Source organism: Hippoglossus stenolepis, chromosome 1 (assembly GCF_022539355.2).
Source record: "Hippoglossus stenolepis isolate QCI-W04-F060 chromosome 1, HSTE1.2, whole genome shotgun sequence".
NCBI classification, from domain to species: Eukaryota; Metazoa; Chordata; class Actinopteri; order Pleuronectiformes; family Pleuronectidae; genus Hippoglossus; species Hippoglossus stenolepis.
Window position 1 is genome coordinate 25,644,553 of NC_061483.1, and position 24,098 is coordinate 25,668,650.

The 24,098-nt window shown below is 40.9% G+C and overlaps 1 protein-coding gene across 6 annotated transcripts in view; it reads right to left on the reverse strand.

Annotated features, from left to right (window-relative positions):
* The window catches only part of ntrk3b (neurotrophic tyrosine kinase, receptor, type 3b), a 167,810-nt gene that overhangs the window by 126,655 nt on the left and 17,057 nt on the right, over nucleotides 1-24,098 (reverse strand). For all 6 annotated transcript variants that reach the window (XM_035164590.2, XM_035164573.2, XM_035164564.2 and 3 more), the window contains exons 2-3: nucleotides 11,629-11,703; nucleotides 8,389-8,460 (exon numbers count right to left, since the gene is read on the reverse strand). In XM_035164590.2, coding sequence (XP_035020481.1) covers nucleotides 8,389-8,460; nucleotides 11,629-11,703 — 147 coding nt within the window. The remainder of the gene's footprint in view (nucleotides 1-8,388; nucleotides 8,461-11,628; nucleotides 11,704-24,098) is intronic.

Consider the following 24,098-nt stretch of genomic DNA (forward strand, 5'->3'; position numbering starts at 1 on the left):
ACGCAGCCAGCACATAGCCTGCTCCATGACATCACCGTCAGAGGGTGACGAACCTCCGTGTTTGTGTTTACACTGAGATTAACCACACGTGCACCCAAGCACCCGAGCAAGAGGACAGAATGTAAATTTGAACTTACTATGAATTTATGAATATGCTGATTTAATTTGAAGTGTTTGTTCAAACCTCCACGTCTGGGAAATAAGCCCTGCTGTATGCCCTGTTTAACCGGTATGTCTAATGTGTCATTCTCTCTTGATGCCCCGTTGAGCTGCAGTTTTTTTTTCATGAAAAAGTCCACCCCACTTCCAGAATGCAGATTGGAAAGCGAGTGTGCATTATCAAACGCCAGTTTGGTTCACCTGCTGTGGCAACACAGCAGCTGGCACACCTACAATGCAACCCATGGTCTGTTTCCCACAGTGATTTCATGTGGTGCATTGTGGGTGGTGAGGTTTTGGAAAATGGCGGAGGCGGTCTACTACAAAATCTAATGTGAGAGGGAGATCCTGAAGTACCCTTCACCTCCCCATCTGCCATCTCTCACAGTCACAGGGCTTCAGCCCGGGCAGAGCAGAGAGACAGGCCGGTCTGTGGGAGGGAGCCAGGACCATGCAACCTTTACTCACCGTGCAACGCCAACTTCCAATTTAACACACTCGGAAAGCGGGAACGCGCCCACACAGTGCACAGTGGGCAGGAACTGTTACAGTGAGATCTCAGCTGAATTACTGTTGATTCGAGGATGGATTCTAGGAGGAGGTCCTCCTCCAGAGCAACGCTAAATTAAGAAACAACAGGATACGGAGAAATAACAGCCGTTGTGCATTTCTTGGAGATCAAAAGTCATGCAATAACTCCCACAAAGCAAAACACCTTAAGGTAGCCCACAATACTTGATTCATTACCACAGCTCTGCAAACAACTGATTTTAATGCACTGCTATGATTTCAGAAAACCAAATGTAAGATAGAATTATTTTGCTCTTGGGAGAATTGTTGTAGATTTAACAATGTAGAAGTGATTGTAGATTAGATATATTTTGTATTGTATAGTAGATATATTTCTTTAGCTTTTTCTGTTCCTCAACATTTAACTTCTAAAAGAAGATCATCCCTTTAAACTGTTAAAAACTAGACTTAGATTTGGCTTCTATATGTGCTTTGCAGAAAGTAGCATAACAAAGCTTTGTTCACATTTACAGTCACATTTTAAATGAAAGTAAACACCCATAGCAGGAATGTTATGTGTACAGTAAATAAATTCCTCTCAAGCTGTCAGTGATTTTACCAGAAAAGATAAAGAGTGAAAACGAGACTCTCTCATGAAGGCCTTAGGTTAAAAGAAAAACTACTTTCTTCATCACAAATTTCACCAGCTTGCCATGACTTAAAGTACGGCGACTCTCCAGAAAGCTCCACTTCTCTGAGTAAATGCCACCCTCTTTTAATATCATACAACAAAGAAGAGTTATGGTTTTATCAGACTATTTTCAACATTAATTAAATGGATGTGGATAAAAAATCAGGCTAACACCGTAGATGCATTAAAACAAAGTGAAAGTTCAGTCCAGCAGCCAATGAGTCCAGACAGGGCTGTGTTTAGATGAGACGACCTCCAGCACTCCTGGTTTCTATGGGTGTTTGCTAACTGCCTAGAGTGTGAATGGAAGGTGCTTGACACAGACAGTATCAGGATTTAGCATTCATTTACACCTTGCAGATCACTCCTCTATTTTTATACGCCTGTGAAAGACGCCAGGTGGAACATTACAGAGACTGCAGCCATCATCTGGGTAACGGCTTCAGCTCCCAGTCAGCCACCACCTGAAGTGAATAGGCTACCTGCAAACCTGAGGGAGTACCTCTTTCAAAAAGACAAAGGGGAAAAAGGAAGAGTATTTTAGAGAAAAGCTGAAGAGCAAGCATCTCTGCTCTCAGTTTAAACGCCCTGACAAGGTAAACAAAGAATAATCAGACATCTAATTAAAGGTGGTCTCAGGCTAGCGAGGTAGCTGACCCGAGTATGAAAGTGACATTTAGGAATTAAAAAAAAGAAGAACCATGTAGCCGGGAAGATTTAATGAGAGAGACTCTCTTTGCTTCCCTCTCCCTGTGGGGAGTGACCTTTCTGACTCCCCGGTGACAACATTCCCTCCAGATTTATTGGGCCTCTCCCTCGGCTACACTGGAATGAAGAGAGGAGTAGCCTCACCATCCAGACACTGACCTTTAATTTGACACAGGCAGGGACAAGCATCGCCTAGCCGACCAGCAGCATCAGACAGAGAACTGGACCCAGCGGTGGCAGAAATGAGTTGAAAGCCCAGGACCTTGTCATGGCACCTTTGTTGATAGCGTCCATTTCCATATGGAGCTTTGTGTGCAGGATAAAAGTGTGCAAGATGAACACACACACACATGGACGGATCAAATTAGTAGGACAGGAAGTGATTGTTGAAATTACTCTAATCGGTCTCAACCGCTAGCTCGCAGTCAAGTATTGTTTAAAGTGCCAATGGGAGGTACAAGTCACTCTGCCTCATGTCAAACAGAGAGTCACAAGTGTCCCTGAATAGTTCAGTAATTTGTTTAATCATGGTTTTTGGTTTCTTTCCGAGATTAGGTGCCAAAATTGATATCACTTTTGTGTTGTGTTAAATGTGGAGCTAGTCCCATCAGGCAGAAAGAAGGAAAGGAAGGCACAATACCTTTTGGTACAATTTTTTTAACCTTTGGACAGAAACAGACTAATTATTCCCCTCCTGCTATGCTAATCGTGCTACCCCAGGGGTCAGGTTTCACACTTAGCTATATATATGGGAGTGGTATGTCTTTACTGCAGAAAAAGATTCAAGACTAAATCATGTGTCAGTCAGCAAGTAATTACTGTTGTTACAGAATGTCACAATGAAGAGTCCAAAAGAGTGAAAATAGGCTGAGGAGTGTATGTGACTTATAGATGAAGTATATTTCATGTTTCAAAAAAGAATTTGATAGTGCTTTACTTGTGTGCTGTATTTTTGCAAAAATTATACAAATCAAGTTAACGACGGGATGTACTGCCCTTCGCAAAAAAAATGCTAAAGAATGCTGCAGAGACCACGTGGGAACTTTTAGGGCTTGTAAGATTTACTCATGTACCAGAGTCAGACATGGTTGTTGGCCTGTGGATATAATTCCTGATTCCTGCAGACCTTAGAGAGACTATAGCTGCTGCAGTGTTCACCTTTTGTAATGTTTTTTTACTCTTATGCATCTTGATGAAAAAAAGGATCAGGTATGATATCTATGAGTGTGTGTAATTCCGTGGGGGTCCAATTAGATCTAGTGCATTTAAATGTTGTTTCATGAGGGGACTGTTGGGCCTTGGCTGAGGTATATTTATTTATTTATTTATTTATTTATTCCTGCCACTGTCTCAATACATTATATATTATAAAACAGCCGGTGGAATCTTGTTTATTACCTGTTAAAGAAGCTACATATCTGCAACACAAGTATCACAGCTACAAAGTAAAAACATCTGTACGTGGACAGCGGCATAATGTTTTGGGAGGGACAGAAGGCCTTTTGTTTATCCTTCCACTCGATACCAGCACACATAAAAACTGAAAATAAAGTCATATACTCAAAACATTGAGAGGATGCACGTTCTATATACTGTGGGAAGAAAATAACACTGGAAGGATGAAGCTATTTACTTTGTCTTATATAAGAGCAATGTATTCTGCCACGATTAATTACTGTAAAATCAGTGTCTGTAGCAGCAATACAAAATATGATGTCATTAAGTTAATTATTGCAATTCAAGATGCAAGAAGTGGAGCATAAACCCTTCAGTGGCAGCAGGTGTGTGTGTGTGTGTGTGTGTGTGTGTGTGTGTGTGTGTGTGTGTGTGTGTGTGCGTGCGTGTGTGTGATCTCAGTAAAGAACCTTCTGAAGAAGATTAAAGCTTTCACATAATTACTGTTATCTAAAACCATTTCACAAGGGCCCTTGTCCTTTATATCTCCACCATCACATTGAGCAGGAAGACTCCCGAACAGAAAAAAATAGTCAATTTATAAAACAATGACAATCACAATTTAGCCCCGGCTGCCAATGATCTGCAGAAAAACCATATCAACAATTGAAGGGAAATAGTTACTGGTTAATTTAACACAGTATTTAGTCAGAGTGTTTAACTTCTTTTTAATAGACTGAGTAAGAACCAGGTAGTTAAGTGGTGTTAAGCAAGTTCATTTGGGTTTTAGCTGAAAACAGTAGTATTTATTTACTTTCACATGATTAAAAGCAACCTGATCATGTTTGTGTCATCACCTTTAATCGGCAAAATGAGCGACACTATACAATCACGTTTTTTCGGTCATGTAGGCTTTTTGATTAGAACGCCATCAAAATCAGAGGAAGAGAGAGAGCGCAAACACAACTGCTGCTTTTCATCAAAGATGCTACACAGACACATTAATGAGATCTTCACCAACTCAATACACAGAAATGAGTTGATTATGTTTGTCTCAACCCTTCTGGTCCGAAACAACAGGAGTAGCACGACCGGCAAATTCTCGGGTATAAACAGCACATGTACTGAAGCTTGAGCTCCCTGCAGCGGCCGCAGGTTTGGTTATGAACTGCATCCCCCCGCTCTCTCTCCACCAGCCACGCTTATAATGGCCATAGTGCCCAATAATATCTTTTATAAAAACTACAACTGTGGCGAACTAGTCTCCTCTGTGACCAAATAGCCTATGAGCAATTTAACATGCCACAAAATATTTTATGGAGATCTGTGGTCTGAAATTGAAAAGCTCCAAGGGAACTATTTCTCCTTGTTGTCTGACAGCTGCATGTTCTTCCACGCATGTGCAAATAAAACTGAGCTCGGTTTGGTGGCACACATTATTGGTTGTCCGGGAAGTGTTGATGTGCATGAAATAAACCATGGAGTGATACGGACAACACGAGACTGTTTGCAAGTCCTGAAAAATCACAGCAGCCCATGATGTAACTGTGGTCTTACTGGCACGGAGTGGGGTCATTTTCTGCAGCAACAGGGCAAAATATTACTGATTGTTCCTTCAGTGTCCCCTTATGGTACTTAAGAGGTTCAAGGCTGTTTCATCAGTTTCTCCAGCCACTGCTGAGTTGGAATTTGCTGCAGAGTCTCCGGTGCCACGGAGACAAACACGGCAATATGTTTACTTGATGAGTGCTCTTTTTTTTAAAAAAGCAGACACCCCACAGAGATACTCTTAAATTACTTGACGAGAATTTTTTTTTTATAAGATTACTTAGTAGCAAAGTTAACACGATACTTTATATTTACAGGTTAATATAAGTAAACTAATTTTTCAGACCCTACAGAATATAATCAACTGCGGAGACCGACAGGCAGCTTCTTTTTCTATTTAGGGAACAGCGGAGAGGACAAGACAGATTGTTGTGATTTTAGTGATGGACATGGAAATCACAGGGCTGTGATGAATGTAGATAATAATAACTGTTATTTTGCTGACAAACTCCTACGCAGTCACATCACAAGCGTCCATCATCATCATGTATGACTCTGACCTCCTGCTGATGTAAGTGTGCGTCACTTCTCTGTAACACTGATAATCACCAAATGTTTAAAATGTAAATCTCAGTTTGTTGATTTCCTGCTTGCATCTCACAAGCATATTAATTCGGAGGGTTGTCCAAATATTTGTGTGATGAGTGCATGTTACACAGATTTTAATGCTGGAGAGTTAATCACGTTTAGATTCAGCGTGATGTCATTCAGTATATATTCGACTGTTCTGCGTCTTGCTCAAGAATCAGCAGGATACTGGGTTATTGAACATACCAGCTGCTGCGTGGATTCCATCTCTGGATTCATCTTTATGTACCAATATCCTGCTGATCAGACTGAAGCACTCTCTCAGGCTGCAGTAGCCTTTAATTAGGTTTATTTTGGGCTCAAATAAAATACAGCCGGCCCATAGAGGTCACCTCATAATAACAGCTCTGATGCCTTGACAAGAGCTGCTTGGAAAATAAACAAGGCTACAAAAAAGGATATTAAATATAGCTGAGCTCTTTTCTAATGAGCCAGGCAGATGTTTCCATTCTGTTAGAGCTTGTGAGCTGTATTGAGTTTTTTTTTTTTTTGTTAGACTGTTGTAGCTGTGATTGTTTTTTTTACAGAGAACTGTGTTCTTTTACAATGAGAAAGAGCTAAAATGATTTTTGAAAATTTCATTTCAATGCTTTGTTGGTTTTGGATGTATTAATGGGGTACTAAAGTATTTCCGATATCCTACCTCAATAACTGATAAGAGAATCAGGTGCAAGAGCTCTGTTCTCACTTGGCACATTGCTGTGGTGGTTTGCTCCCACCTGCCTCACATTGAGGGTATTGGGTTGGGTTTTTGGCATGCTTCTGATTGGCCGTTGTGCTGCTTTCAGTGCTACCTTCAATTGGAATTAGTGAATTTGCAAACTCTGAGTTGTCAATGTCAAGGTCCGAGATCATCAATACCATCAAAGGGGTCCTGTTATAATGCACTCATCTCGTGAACACAGTAAACATGACCCCATTTGAAGGCAGTAACAGGCCCAACATCCAGAGAAATAGTAGTTTAATTTCAAACTGGCAACTGTGGATTTTGGCTGTTGCAAGCATATTTTATCAGCTGTTGCTAGAAAGCTAATTAAGCTAACTTTAGCTCAATCTGTCTGATGAAAATCCTGTAAATACCGATGGCTCCCTACATGCTGCAAAATAATAATGCTGCTGGCCTTAGAGATAAGGATCAATTTCTAAAGGTAATAATTTAGTAAACTGGACAAACATTTGCAGCTTATACATGAGGTCGTACAGAACCGTGATTGATGATCACAGTTCAGAGGGGTTCACACAGAATGAATTGTTATGTCAAGGTACGTAACACAACATACATACAAAACGATACCTGATAAATATATTTAACACCAATAGAAGAATATTAATTGTAAGTAGAGAATAACAGCTGTCGGTGTTAATTGTGTGATTTAGCCTGTGATGGCCTGAACATATGATGGAGAGAATGGCTTAAATTCTCCTCACAAAGGAGCGTCTGATTGGCCGGGCTTTTAGCAGAAGCATCTGACACGGATATCAATGAGGTCAGCCTTCTGTGGCTAAGCTTAGGCATAATAATTAATCTTCTTTGACATCATCATCCTCAGGTCACCTAGCAACCATTCACCTGCATTAACACCACCACAAAAGAGGCCTGTCTCGGAAAGTCTGGGGAAGAACTGTCGCTGGCGAAATCCACTGAAACGCACTAGATGTCTTTTCCATTTGTAAACCAGAGTTTTAGCCTGAATCTAAAAGGGAATGTCAGTAAATATAGTATGGGATCGTGAAAGTGAGGAAAGCTTAAATTAACACTTCAATGCAAACATTTAATGTTTCATTTTTGCTCATTTATCACCAACCGGGTTTGAATTTCACCCTCTGATTTAGCCTTAAACCACAGGTGAGAACAAAAGAGAAAAGGGCATCGTCACCCTCTCATTGACTGTTTCTTATATCTTTAGCACATAGTTTTTTATCTGCAAAGCAATGACACCAATCAGCCACAACATTAAAACCAGTGGCTCATCACTTTATATTTGGTAAGAGAGACAGCCCAAAAGTAAGCATCCGATCAGATTTTTTTTTCCTTTTCACTAACAGACCAGATTAAGAGAACCAATACTGCATACGGCTGTACCATTCGTATTATGAAAGACAACCAATCCCCCCCCACCACCACCACCACCACCTACACACACACACACCCACACACGCAGTGCAAGGTGCACACATTTAAGCCTAACAGCAGTCATTTGCAGAATAAAAGAGACCAAACTGCCTCTCAGTCGACAACTGGAAATTGCAAATGGCAGAGTGTTCAGGTAAAAGACTGTGACTGAGTTTCTCGCCATGTTTACTCCTGGAAAATTGGGGAATAACAGGCTGTCATACGGTGACACATCAGCCTTTGTTAAAGAAATTACTTTGCTCTTCGCCCAGCTCTCTGAAGCTAGGCCTCCTGGACAAATTGTCCATTTTGGGAGAGCAGACTAAATGGAACTGCGTCTTCTGCATGTTGCTCTACGGAAGCACAAAGAACCGGGAGATAGGAATCCAATTATCCAAGGCAAATAAAGGATGTCTCATTTAAGATGTGCTGCTGTTGCGACAGTAATGGCGGCGTCCCAATTTTCCCGAAGTCAGTCTCTATCAACTGCATCATCTTCTGCTCAACACTAACTTATCTGCAGCCATATACTACAAGCTGTCAGGCATTCTAGATCATAATAAATGTTTTGAAGGCACAGGAAACATGGTTGTCAAAGATAGAAATGTTTACTCACATGTTGCGTAGGTGTGGGTTCTGAGCGAACGCTCGAGCCTGGATCACCCTCAGGTTGCAATTCATGATAGTTCTGAAATGACAAAAGGTAAAGTACAGATGAAATGATAGAGTGAGCACCAAAACAGAGTAATTTATTTCCTTCCTATACAAATGCATGCACACAGTATCACATTGATATGATCACATAACTGAATCCGGGCCATGTTGAAGTATTTTCTATGTCATTTAATTTTTCTGCATTTCATTGCCTCTCTGCTCCTTATTTATATTTATTTATTTTGTCTTTTCCTGTGTGAACAAGTTTTTTAAATTTTTATTTCTACTAAAACTGCAAATGAACTAAATACAAAAAAATAGAAATAGTGAGAAAATTATATTTCTTCACTGGTCCATTTCAAGACATTTTTATATCTTCCTGTCCATAACAGTCCTAATTATCTGTCTGCTCTAATTCTTCATTTGCCTCTCTACACCCTGCAGAGCTGACACTGAAACGGAGCCACACTTTGAACCACCGTGTGATGTAAGCCTTGTGAACATGCACGTCTGTAAAGCAAGTGAAATTAGAGCATGCATTCCAAGGCATTCCCCCATTGTGTTAACTTTTATTGAGCAAAATAACTCTGAAATCCTCATTTATTCTGGGGACCCCGCGTGGAATCCTCTCAAGGAGAATCCCTCGCGACCCAGTTTGGAAACCACTGTTCTGGGCTACAATGGTAATGACTTCTAATCTTGTAATCACAGATGTCTGCCTCCAAAGAAGTCACTGACATCATCAGTGAGCGCCTCATAACGCAGTGTGCTGATTATAACCAGCTGTTGGTGCCAATTACCTTCTAGAAGCCTGATCACACTTCTGTGGTGTTTGACAGCGACGTGGTGTTTCATCACCTAAAAGTTCCCAAAGTGGGGCTCTGGGATCGGCAAGGGTCCTTGGGAAGATTTCCCAAAAATTGTACTATTATTTTATTGCCTAGAAATTAGCACGACAACATAGGAGCTTTGGTTTTAGTGGAATCTCTCAGCAGTAATGACAATTATATTGAACACAATCTTCTCTGAAACAGAAGTGATTTGCTTTTTGCTGCATTTCATATGAAGTCTTAAAGTAAAATTGGAGTTTAAGCCAAAGACACATTTGGCTGAAAGTAGGAACAATACTGTTTTTTAAAAATATCCTTTTGTTATTTAGTTTTCTAACTGAAAAGCTGCAGCATTTCAACAAATCTTTTTTTTTAATTAAGGGTGCTTCTGACATCCACCACATAAAACACAGTCTAATTGATGCCAAAATTATGATTGATGCCAACTGGCAGCTATTTTAAATAAACGCACACATTTATCACATATGTTAACAAGGATATGAATTCTGTATTTATTTTATAAATGAAACCCCTTAACACACCAAAACTGGCAGTGAACTGATCCGACAATTTCCTGTGTGTGTGAAGCCAAAGCCTGACCCACTGTTCCTTATTCTTCTGAGCCACAGTCTGTCATTAAAAGGAAATCAGTGAGCCACACTGCTGCACTGGCTGACATGCTCCCTCATTACCATGAACACACACATCAGTTTATTTTTGATTTAATCCCACATACGGCATCCCACACTGCTGTAATAGCTCAGTAGTGCACTAAAGTTGTATTAATCCACACCTGAAAACAGTCCCCAGCGAATGCACTATTTTTACTCTGTGTTGTCTCCTTTTGAGTATGTTTGCCAAAAACCCTCGCTGTAAAAGGAGATTAGGCCCTTTCAAAAATGATTATTACAATAAACAGGTGAGGGATGCAGCCAGTCAGCTATATTATAATTATTTCTTTAACTCCGCCAAAGGTTATGTTTTCACCCCTGTTCGTTGTAGTTGGTTGGTTGGTTTGTTTGTTTGTCAGCAGGAAAACTAGAAAATGGATTTCCATGAAACTTGGTGGAAGAATGGGACCTGGGCCAAAAAAGAACCCATTACATTTTGACACGGATCTGAAGAAAGAGGCTGAATTTTACACTTCGTTTAACATTACGAGCTAGGGTGTTTTTTGACATTTTCATCAATGTCCCAGGAAATAATTGAAGGATCCTGATGAATTATGAGGCATATATAGGGGACTAATACGAGTGTGTGCAATTTGATGCAGCTTGATTGAACTAAGGGGACTGTTGGGTCTTGGTGGATGTATGCGTACTACTGTATTTAGTACTATTCAGTTTTTCAGATGAATTATTAAATAATTTGTTCCACTTTATTTAAATTCAGATGAGGGAGGTAAACTGTGACATAGATAATGTAAGTGTTGTAGAGTAACTTTTCTCATTTCTCTGGACTGCTTACAGCCCCACAAGGCACCATCACATAAGGTAACAGCGATTCCTGGGAAACCCCAACTTCAGGTGGGAAGCTGGCGTCCCCGGACAAGGCAGCAGAAGAGAACCAGTGGTAATGAGAAAAATGCTAATTTAGTGGTGGAGATATTGCGCTTGGCTTCCCTGATGAGGGATCAAGGGGATCAGGGGAGAGGCCAGCTTTGACTTTCGAGGGCAACAGAGAATACAATTTTCTGCAGAGAGAAAAAAGCAAAGAGGAAGAGGAGGTCGGAGTCAGCAGCTGAGGGAGGAGCGCCACAGGCGAGAGGAAAGTAAAGGATGTGGTCTCACAGTGCAGGGTAGCAAAGCAGGAAAGGAGCGTAACATTGCTTCAAGGAGTGAAGAGATGAGAATGAAAAAAAGTCACAATTCTACAGCAGGGGCCACTAATTCAATTTTCCCTGCTGTTTTTCAGTATTATTTGATCAGTGGCTGAGCAAAGCAAAGGGGATGTTCCACCAGCGTGTGACTTTAAAGAATTAAAAGCTTGTTTAAACATCAGCTTGCGTTAGGATCAGTAACACGCCTTTCACTCCATCTTCTCTCCCCACAATCCGACGAACAACTTGTCGCCTCCTCTGAGACTTAGCCTGGATTAAGTCATATTCAGAGACGTCTCGGACATTAAATCCCAGAACGTCGCTGGTGATGCTGCAGCTGCAGCCACTCGAGTTACTTCTCTCATTTTACAGAGGTAACCATTGGCCTCTCTGCAGCAAGCAGACTGGCAACCTAATGCAAAACAGGGATTAACAGCGGTACAGGTTCCATTTTACTCCCCCAGATCTGAAACACGGTAAGACTGAGAAACAGTGAAGTGTCAGTGACTGGCCTCCCCCTCGCTTCCCACCAGATAACAGCATCAACACTCACAGTCTCTGCAGTCCAGTGTAGAGCTCCATATCGACGTCTCTCAGAGTCTGCAGTCCTGTCCAGTTCTCTATGTGTCTGTAAAAAGAAAGAGAGAGAATAGTAAATGAGAGGCTCTCGTTCATCCAAGGAGAAAGGAAAAACAAACCAGGAAAAATGATGGGAGGAAACTTTTTTTTCCAGTCCCAAATTGCAAAATAACTGGCTGCGGGTTGTCAAAGTTTCTGAATCCATATTCATTTAAATTGCAGTTTTTGGAACAGCTCTGACGAAGCACTCTCTGCTGCCCTATGATAGATTTAATTGCCAAAAGGCGGCTTCTGAAGTTTAATCTATGTGAGCGAACGTGTGAAGGGACAGAGCAAATAAAAGCTGCAGATGACTTTACTTTGGGTAATACCATCAGACTCCAAGGGAAAACTCTGACTATGTGATAGGATAAAAGAAGGGAAGCTGGCGTCTTTAAATTAGCTTAAGGGAGAAGAGCATTTGTAAATGATTTGTTTGTTATGGTTTGGAAATAAAATGGGCAACACACACACACACACACACACACACACACACACACACACACACACACACACACACACACACACACACACTGGCTTCAATTAAGCTGGGGAAATGAGGAGATGTAGCGGAGGGCATGGCAAGGGCTTTATTGCTTTGTTCTGGAAAAGTAAAATATGATTAAACGCTAAAGGGAACTTCATCCTAAATGTCAAATTTTAAATCAATGAACACAACTATCAGTGAGACACATACAACAAGATACAGAGGTTGTTTTTTAGCATATCATCGTGACGTTTTTTGAAAGGTTTTATGCAGCAAACTATATGTACATATAAAGTTTAGACACATCCACACATAGCCTTTTATATACATGACAGTCCTGCTGTTTAAGCATTACATTGAAATTGCACTGAGATTTCCTGCTCAGTATGAGTTCTGGGACCAGAAAACAGTGTTTTCTCACAACAGCAGGGTAGAAAATAACATTTCTGAACTTGGCTTTGGTGAAACCTCTCTGCTCCTGTAGCATATCTACTGGCACTGCACCACACTCGGGTGCATCACCTGCTTCTGGTGGAGAGGAGGATGCAGGTCTGCCAAACGTAACCAACACCACTGGAACTTTATTATTGGCCACCGGGGTGCCAACTATTTTATGAAGGCAGGCAGGTGGGAGCAGTCAGTGATAAGAGAACACGAGTGGTACTGCTTCTGGATTTTTTTTCCCAGAAAAAGAATTTTAAAATACAGATGACACCGAGAACACCAGCAATTTTGATGGTAATGGGAGCTGAGGCACAGGAAATTGAGCCTGGATTTGCCAGATGTTTTGGGAGATCCAGACTGAGCACAAACAACATTTGTGCAGTTGCACCAGAAACTGTGACTGTTTTCTCGATTGGGTTTGTTTGCTTTAATCTAAACCCAATTCAGTTGTTCCCTCCCTCTGTTGGTCTGCTTTCTACTGCTGCTCTCATACACATTTGCTTGCATAGTGATTTTGTCAACAATAATCTGCCTGTTGCACCACAGTTTCTGTGATGTTTCTGGATAAATTCATTTATACACATGAGTGTTTCCATTAAGCCACAGAATGCTGATTGGTTTGTTTTCCCAGGCCTCATGTAAATCATGGTTGGGTCTACTCCAGTCGACAGGGCGCTGATGATTATCACTGTCACTCTGCCACTCATTCGTATACGGTCTTATTATCACTCTGACACCACTAAAAGCTGACCACTGTAGGAGAGTAAAGCGCATGTTTGCGTGCGCACATGTGAGAGTGTGTCTGAAAACATGTGGCCGCTGTCACTGCGTCACCCTGGCAAAGAAACGTCGCTGATGTGGAGATTGTAGTTCTTGCAGTGAAAGCGGCTGATTGTGAAGGCGGGGAGCTGAGTCATTAAAGAGACCTGCGAGCTGATATGACGGTGTCCCCCTCGCAAACGGTTCTGCTTATTCACACTACTGATGTGTTGCCTCAGTGACAGGCGGAGAGGGCAGCCGCACAGGAAGTGAGGTCCACACACTGGGCTCTGACGCGTTTGAGCCTCGGGAAACACTGACAATGTGGCCAAAATCCAAATAATATTTTGTTCTATTGGTTTTTGACATTTTGAGCATTTGCGGGGTGAGGGAAAACGTCGAACCACCTCTACAAACCATGAGCAAGAATATAAGACAGGGTTCGTACAGTAACACCATCAGAAGAGAAGGCAACTGTGCTGAACACTTTTACTGTCCATGTCTGGGTGAAGTGACAGATGCTAACAATGTGATTGTACCTAAATTCAAATAACTGTTTTAATTAAATAGGATTTGTTGGGCAGTTTTACCCAAATCTTATTACAATTTATCAAAGTGTCACTTTCCCACAGATAATAATTAATAATAATAATAGGAAGTGTTGTACGGACACAAGTTAATTAAATAAGGCTTAAGTTACATGACAGGTGAAAAATGACAGCGGCAGCAATAAGAGCTGGTTTACTTTATGAGTCGATTAACCCACGACGCAGGGTCTTCATCTGACTGTTTAACTGAATGTTAAAATGCACAGATCATAAGGGCGGCACAATATGGCTGAAAATGCTGCGCCTCGAATAAAGGCATTTCACAATAGAAAGAGATGAAGACAATGCATTTGAAATATTAGAACTGCTAAATAAAAATATCCAACTAAAAGAATAAATAATACCTTTTTAATTAATACTTAATAACTGCAACAATCCTCATTCATCACCCTTATACACATCGCCCTGCCTCCTCAGTCCTAAGCCAATCTGGACCTGGGGAGACTCTGCTGGAGCTTTCCTCTAAAATAAATAAATTAGTATTTTAGGGTTAGAGTCTTTTTAAAAAATTATTTATAATTTTTTTTAATTATTCTAGTTTGACGTACGAGACAAGGAAAAGAAACAGATACAAAGAAACCAAACAAAACCTCATACCTTCATCGTCATTTTAATGTGATTCTGTTGAAATGATGAAATCATGAGACAACCTGCAGCTTCAGTAACGATAAAATCACTACTTCTGTTCCTCGAATGATGAAACGAAAACCACATGAAACTGTTTGACGCAATCCGATAATTACAACATGTTTACTGGAAAGATGAGAAACCTAATATATTTAATTGTTTTACACAAAAGAATAATTTATAATTAGAATAAGTTCACCTATTGGCCTTCAAATTAAAAAATGTTTTTGCAGAGATCTGAGAAGCTGCTTTTATTCATTCAGTGAGTCTAACCGTTTTTTATTGTTTCTATCTGCATTAGGAAAGTTTTTACAGGAGTCTGGCATCTACCGCGATATGGCCGTCATGGATCAATGCAACAAAATCCCAACAATATTTACGCTAGATGCTTGATGCTACTCTGTGATGTTGTTTTGCGCAATCCTCATTTTCATCAAGCCACTGTCAACAAACAGCAGAGGCAGGAAACACCTCCCCGCGGACATGAGCACATTGTCAGCTCTGAACCTCTGATTGTCTGCGGCACACTGAATATGCATGTGGATTAGATGACTGTGAAAAGATGGATATGAATAACAAAGATGGTATGATAATGCAGGGGCGTTCAATCTCTGTCCTGTTATTCCCGAATCCTTGGAGGATGCACAAATAAAATGGTACAAAAATAAAATCAACATAATTTGAAAAGTAATGGAGACGCTTACATTTTACATTTTCAGGCATTCGAGTTGACAGTCTCATCCAGACGTGCAGTGAGTGAGACAGTGCAATAATTTGAATTGCTACTCTGTCAAAATGAATATCAACAGAAGTGAGGGGATTTGAGCAATGAGAAGAAAAGGGGATGTGAGTTTTTATATTTCTTGACAGCATGATTAGAATGAAAGACTAACTCCCTTATCTTCTCTCTTATCTGCCTTCCAATTATTTGTTCTCCGTACACTTATTTTAATCCTGTCCAAAGTGCTTTCTGAATAGACATGTTTGTTATGTTGTTGTCAATAAGTGGCTGCTACACAGGAAATGAGCAGGACACTAACGGAACAAATTGTACAGGCAGATCTCCCAGCGTGCTTTCTAACATACAAGCCCGTGAAATTACAGCCACCTTCCATCTGCTTTAGAAAATGACTGCCAGCAAAGTACAATCTAAACTGGGTGGCAGGGTGGTTTGGTGCTCGAGGAGAACACCCTGGAACCAAACAGTAACAGATTCAACCCCAGTGACAGCCATCTGTTGTGTTGCACTCGCCCTGGGCTACACACTGAACCCCTACCTGCTACTGTATCTGAGCTTCTGTGAATACGAAGAAAAATACATTATAAAACAGTTTTTCTTTTATTAATATAGGTGAACACAACAAATGTAGATAACTTTAGAAACTGGATTAAAAGCCAAAGAGAAGCTCTCTGCTCTCCTTTTGTAACTGCTCACAATGTGTGGAAGTTTTAAAGTTATAAAGAGAATTATATTATACGTCTCTTTGTAGACACTCTTACACAAGCAATGTGCTCAATCAGCTTTTTCATTCGCCCACAAGACTTTAGCACTGTCACTTTTTTGTTCATCCGAACGTGTGAACCTGAGTTGTAATTTGATTTATACAGTCTAGAAGCGTAACAGACCACCGAGAGTAGTGTGCCCCATTGATCCAGCAGTCGTCTTGACCTATCGGTAAAGTAAATCAGTAATATTACGTTCCTTTGCTTTGAAGATAGCAAGCAAAGCTGTAATGAGCACAAATCACGGCAAAGCTTCTCAGAAGTATTTTGTCTTTGTACCATCAACTGTTAGCTTTAAACCCAAGTTAGGCAACACAAACGAGCTGAACAACGTTGAATTTTCAGCCTCTGCTGACTGCGTATGGGGGGGTTAATTCAAATATATATATATATATTTGAATTAAACTATAACTATGAAGAAAACACTTGCTTCACATATGGGCAGCAGAACAAGCTGTAAACAAAACACTGACTTCACGCCCTTTTTAATTGTTATGGCTGATTATATACAGGCTGACATTCAGCAGACATGGAGCAACATCGACATCTAGACACATTTACGTCCAGTAGTTAGTCTCATTTTAGCCTCAACAAAATCACAAAGCTAATTTCTGGATCTTAAGTAATTACACTCTCCACTGTGCGCTAATCCTGGGCAGGTAGCTTTTTTTGAAGCATGATAAAATGCTCTGTAAGTCCAGGTGATACACTAGTGATAATTCTTTGTGGTTTTGTCAATAACTGTAACTGCATTTATATGGACCACAATATTCTGACCCTATAATTGATAGAATTGATCATATTTTGATATTTTTAATTATGACTTGCTAATAGAATATTCCATTCATATGTTACAGAGCATAGTCTGATTAAAACATCTACATTACGTACTACTTTACACTCAAACCCAGCACATGCGTTGTCAAAGCAACTGGTAACTGCCGCATGCCAATGACACATATGTAATACAGTTAAAACTCCACTAGGACGTTATTATGGGATTAAGACGCATACATGTCTACGAAATGCAACTACCGTCAGAATACGCCACATTATTTTAATATCTCTTATTCTGAGTATGACCTTGTTCAGGTAAAGAAAATCTGAAAATGATGTTAACATGTAGTGTCTTATTGAAACTATTGTCTTAAATGGGTTCATATCTGAATATTGGTGTTCATGTAAACTCTAGTGTCGCCTTTCACATAGTCACACAAATTAGTTTTGTCAACGGTGAGCTTCAGGTGCCATTTAGCAAGGTACCTCCCGTCTACACTCCAAATAACCTGCTCACTTAACATTAGTAGGAAAAGCCTGGTTTTAACATTCAACAAAGTGATCCTATGCTATCTCATACTATAGCATAATAAGTACATAGTATTGTATTAGGTACTTCAGTTAGTTAATGATCAAGATCAGCCATGCCATTGACAAAATGTGATGGACATGAAAATTATTTAGTTGCAACACTATCACTGAAGCATTTCCTCAGTTAAAACGTGTGGCAGATTCGAGATACATGAGTCCCCCAGCAGCACAAACAACAAATATCTTCTGTTTCTTGGTAATCTCCTCTGATTCTGCCCATTGTTTCCAATGCCGCTGTCTGTCTGTGATTTACGACTTTGTTGGGATGATCTACAACACTCGGATCACCGCCTTAATGGGAAAATGTTTAATAAAATAGAATGTCTCTGGTGTGTTCCTGGGATATTGATCTACATTCTGCCTCCCTCTCTGTTTTCATGGAGGCAGAGCCGCACTCTTCTACAGCCTAAACACTTCAGAGTGGGGACGCAGTGGTGAAGTAGCACTCCTCTAGATTAAAGCACACGCCTAACATCAATCAGATAACCTGTTTTGCTTTGTGTGTGCGTGCGTGCGTTCCTTTTTTTTAAAGCTTGACTCACAAGTGTTTGCGAGCTGCATTGTAAAGATGAGGCGGGAAGACGCATGAAAAGGACACAGAGGAAGTAGCGATGATGAAGAACAGAACAAAGGAAGCTATTTCGCTCAACATTTACTGCAGCTGGTAGGCTGGAACGAGTCATCCTCCAAACCAATCATGGGGGACATTTGGCATTCAAAGCTTGTAAATGTGAATCAAGTATTACGATCGCTGCAGTTTCGCTCACTGAGACAAACCCACGCCTGCTACCTCTATGCAAATGCAATCACACGCATAGGAAGACAGATGTAGCAGCTACTTCCTTCCTAATGTATGAGCCAATGAAATTAAATCTGCCTTCCATCTGCTGGTCAGAACCTGATTCATAAAATGACGTCCGACATCAGTATTATTATACAAAGCTAACTGCGATGCGTGGTTGGAGGGTCGTTGGACTTCCACCAAATTCAGCTTCATGTCCATACAGTCACACACAGTGATGGTGTGGAGTACACGTTTATAGGAAGGATGGAGGGCTCTGTGGCTGAGGTAGAGCGGTCAACCGCTAACCAGAAGGTCTACGGTTTGATCCCAGTCTTCCCCCCTCTGCATGCCGAAGAGACCCTGGGCAAGATACTGAACCCTAAACAGCCCCTCATAGAAAAAGTGCTGCCGATAGATGCACTGGATGAATGTGTGTGTGAATGGGTGAAAGGCAATACACTGTACTTGAGGGCGCTTTGAGTGGTCTCCAAGATTAGAAAAGTGCTTTAAAAATATAGACCAAATACAAAAAATACAGTATAGAGAGGAATCTATGGGCCACTGCCTCGTTTCACCCCTGTGTTGATCACAAGACATAGAGTAAGCATGTTTGCTCAGTGAATCTTCCTTTGATAAATAAAGGTTCAAAACAAAAACATGATTCCATGCTCATATTGGCAGACAGAAACGTCATGGAATCAAATGGGCCCACCTCTCATCCCCGCCGCACTTTTACAGGAAAAATATGAAAACCGGCTAAATTGTGACAATTTGTCTCAATTACATTAACAGCTGAGACTGCGAGCTAGAGAATATGATATCGATATTAAAGTGACAGGCAAAATTGACCAAATTACAGCTATATTAAAAATGATTTGCTCTGTATGAAAACGATGGATTCAGCACTAAGGATAAAGCCCAATTTTTCCAGCTACTGCAACTGAAAATCCATAGGGAGTGAAAAACGGAGGACGGGAGAGAGGGTAGCCTAATAAAGGGACTCCAGTTCAATACAAAGTGAAATGAAAAAATAGCAGGAATAAAATTTCAGTTGATTTCTGTAGTTATCAGTGGTTTCTCAGGGACTGATTCTCTCGGCAAGAGACGGGCTGACAGCCAGTTGCTTCTACTAAGTGCTGGTCTCTGTGGACGCGGCCATTATAGACTACTACACTATACAGTCCTTTTTAAAGTGGACTAGAAAGATTGTGTGGCTAGATCCTGTATATGAATCATAGTATATAGTAAAAGATGCCCACATACACACTCTCGTTTGCCTTTAAACCCTTGACTGTACACCTGTCATTATCAATCCCACTGAAAACCATCTTTTTACATCTGCAACATTCCTAAATTCAAATAATCCTCAGAGCGGTTAATTTTTTATGATTTTGAAATCAGAGGACAAGACTCATATTCTATTCATGATGCGAACAGTGTTCTCTGAGAATATTCTTCCTGATTGTTAACTCGATTTAATGAGAAACACAGACGCACTCACTACGGTAGTGACTAGAATATGCAAAGGCCCTTTAACAAAATGACTGGTCAAACATTGTGAGACTTTATATGTGTGTCTCACAAAGTCTCACAATCTTTAAGCATTCATTTTGTTTAAGGGTCTTTGCATATTCTAGGCACTACCATAGAGTGTGTGTGTGTGTGTGTGTGTGTGTGTGTGTGTGTGTGTGTGTGCAGTCAGTGTGTAAAGATAACCTGTGAAAGGCTGATACTTAAGACATTTGCTCTGGAGACTCTGGCTGGTTTAATTATTTTCTTGTGTCTCTAAAACTAAAGTCTACATGCAGCTCTATTCACAGTAAAAAATATCTGTCAGCAACATAATCGTCCAGGTCACTTCCTGCATGTGAGAGAGCCGCGGTGTTCTGAAGCCTCGCCAGAGCCATCAGCTCAGAGTGTTTTAGCACTGCTAATATCCCCAGCCAGGATGCCATCCCATGGCTCGCCCCCAGACTGTTCTGTGTCACCAGTTTGCCGATCCAGCCCTGGGTGGAAACTACCTAAGCCTCTAAGTGTCACTGCTCGCTACAGGCTCAGCCAATCCGCAGCAGAGATTTGGCAGGGCTAAACGTCGTGGGAGCATTGGTCCGTGCTCTGAAAGGTATCAACACTTCGCACATGACTGAGCTCAAGCATTTCTGCCCAAAATGAAAATTACTATAATTAGCATGCCATTTTACCAAGTGTCATCAAGCTATGATCCTCTCCGGATTCAGCTGACTCCATACTGGAGTTACTCAGCAGTAGCTCAGAGGGCACCGGATCTGCAAATCAACGAATGTCACTTTCAACACTGTACACCTCCGAGTACATCAACACTGTCAAACCACATTATCATTACACCATTAATGCTCTGAAATTAAAAACAGCCCATTTCAAAAGTGCAGTGGCGCCGTGTAAGAGCCCGATTAATAAATACTATATTTTATGTGTGACATTTAAAGTTTGCTTTGTTTTCATTCAACAGAAACTTAAAAAGCAGCAGAAACCTGGTGACTGCAGGTCAAGCTGTCAACACGACACTGACAAGATATGACTTTTTAAAGCTGCTAATACTGTTGTCTATAAACATGTACACACTGAGCAACATTAGCATTCATGCGGAGTTGTATTCCCAATATTCATTTTGCTTCGAGCTCTGTTTCATCTCCAACACCTGATGGATATATTTTACTCTTTGACAGATAAATGCACCGCTATACACTCAAGCTCGATGCTAATAGGTCTCTGTCTGGTTAAGTTAAAGTCTGATACTTAAAGGGATAGTTCACCGAAAATATTTAAATTCACTCATTATCTACTCACTGCTTTACCTATGGAGGGGTGGGTGAAGTGTTTGAGTCCACAAAACACTTTAGTAGTCTCAGGGGTAAACTGTGATGTAGCCAAATCGAATACAATTTAAGTCCTTCTTCAACCGGAAGTGGCGATGCTAGTGGATGTAGCGGTGCTAAAGCGCACCCCACCCGTGCCCTTGGGCATGAGCTTGAGTGCAGTTTCCGGTGTGCGCGTGCTAACGTTAACGCGACTCCTAGGAGGATATCAGAGGACATATAGGTTAAAAACACGGTGTCAATGACGACGTTTCGAGTCAAATATGAATGTAGGGGCTTCGGGACACTTGGATGACACCACAGGAGCACTACGGAGGTATGTTGTGTTTTTTTCTGTTGTTTTATTACGTTTGAAAATTGCTATATCACCAGTTATTTCAATTGAATTGGATTTGGCTGCAACACTGCTTAACCCTGACACTCAGAAAAGTGTTTTGTGGACTCAAACACTTCACCTGCCCCTCCATCGGCATAGTAATGAGTAGATAATGAGTGAATTTTATTTTTTTCGGTGAACTATCCCTCTAAGCATTGGTCTGGCACAGCTTTAGACTGTATACAAAAAGGTCAGAAATGCCTGTCCCTTACCCAGATGCTTCCTCCTCAGCTGTGGTGTCCATTCTGACATAACAATTCCAGCCTATTTCTGATGTTTAAAGTATACTTCTTATGTGGCTAATATTAAAATAGTGAAATCTGTTCACATTACAGTTAAAACTGTAGTTAGACATTACTTCACGGAGAGGCATCATGGAAAGATAGCATAAAATGCAAACGAGGCATTTGAAGAAGGAAGGGGTGTCCAGGAGCAGTGTTTTCTGCTGAAGAGAAGGACTCCCATGTGCCGCGGACACTGACGTTTGTAAGTTAGCAGACCTTTAATATACAGGAACAGCTATGACACACTGACACACAGAAAGGGTAAGATATATAATATGGGCATGTAAGAGAAAAAACTACATTGAGGCAAAGATATGAAATTATTTACAACACACAAAAAATAGCTAATCATAATGACATGTAGGTTTTAGTAGGTTCAAGCCAATTGCCTGTGAGATATAGAAGGATATGACCACAGCAAAAACCTGAGCATGACTCGAGAGGCTTTCTGCTGCTGTCAGCAGTTACACCTCAACTTTTCGAAGCTCCAGTATCCTGCTCAGCATGATAGGGTTTAATCAAATAAGTGATCGTATAGCCCTGGAGCCCTGCCAGAAATACCATACTGCATGCAAACGTGGCAGACTTAGCACAATTCAGTGTACTCGAAATACATCCCATCTGGACATATACATAATGATTGGAATTATAAATATCTGATTTCATTCACACACTCCAACCACTGCACACACTAATAATCAACTGACTATGAATATATTGCATGTATTATTATATCTGTAATTATACTGTGAAAGGTATAGTGCAGTGACAGGACAGAGCAGGCATGGTTGGTTAGGAGAGATTGAACTAAAAGATAGAGGAGGCTTTGAGGAGGAAATGAAATGATACATGATGTAGAAATAAGGATACAGTACAATACAACATGTAGCAACATGGGGGAACTGTCCTCCACAACTGTCTCCTCTTTATTCTTCACCTACTTATCAGCATTTCATCTTTATGTTAACAAGACACTTTGAGCACCATTTGACTGCCTATCTGATGAAGTAACGTTATCTTTAATGTTCAATGCTAAGATATATCTTAGGGAAAGGAGGAAAGGAAAGGAAGGGGGAAGCTAAATGTCTACCCCTGCAAGGAGAGAGCGGTGGAGAGAAATGAAGAGCTGAAGTAGAGAGGGACATATTGTGCATTGAGCTGAATTTAAGGGCCTTTGATTACAGATTACGATGCCATCTGTTGTGGATGGTGGTCATACTGTACATGACAGGCAGCATATTCGATACGGGATGCCCGCACCTCCTGCTGCCGCTCCTGTTCATCTTGAATGAAAACACCTCTCTGAAGGCCAGCGGTCCACAGTGGGATAACTCAAACCCTGGCAGAGACAGCGGCGCTCGGCTTACAGCGTGAGGAGTGGATTAAATGTTCCGCGCACGTCCTTCATGGAGCTAGTCTCCTCCAATTTCAGGATATGATAAATGTGCAGCTGAGGGGCATCTCTCCTGGAGAATTCAATTAGGTAAGAAAAGAGAAGAGGATCACAGTGATATTAGAGAGCTGATCGGAGAGCTCCTCAGCCCTCCCTGTAATGAACAGCTCCATTCCTCCACCGTGACTAGATTGATTTGACTAGCCAAGCTCAGAGTTCATCTTCCTCTTAAAGTCTATCTCAAAAGGCAGGGTGTCATTGTGGAGGAGAGAAGTTTGAAATTCAGAGTTGGACTGAAATATGAGAGAAGGTGTGAGATTGAGGCCTGGGGAGTGAAGTGTCTGCGTGCTCCAGACGTGTAGCAACACATTGAGATCACCTTTAAAGGAACTTTTCTAACCTGGGAGGACTTGGCGGACTCTTTGAACTCCTCCCCTGATCAATAACCCAGCTCTGTAATTACCTTACACCTCAATTACCAGTTAATTATGCTCCGAATGGCTTGTCTGTGTTTTCTGTCTGTGCAAATGGAACTTATTCATTAATACACCACCATATTAATTGTGGCTGAATAAACATTAGTCTAAAGTGACTACAGAACATTTTGCATCTTGGAATGACCCTGAATGTGTGCATACTGCTTGTGTCCTCTTTCTTCATTTAAACGTTCACGGTCCTGAAAGTGAGTCTCAAGGATGTACCTAACAACACGTGACAGCTAGTTCCAACCATTATCATAATTATGAAACAGAGAAATGAATTGTGTCAATCTTTAAAAGTTATGATGTTCATCTCCATTCACCTGTAGTATAACATGTCAGCTCTTTATATCTTACATATATATGCAAAATCTTACACACACATATATATATATATATATATATATATGTGCTGCTGTGTTGGAGGCAAACTCTGGA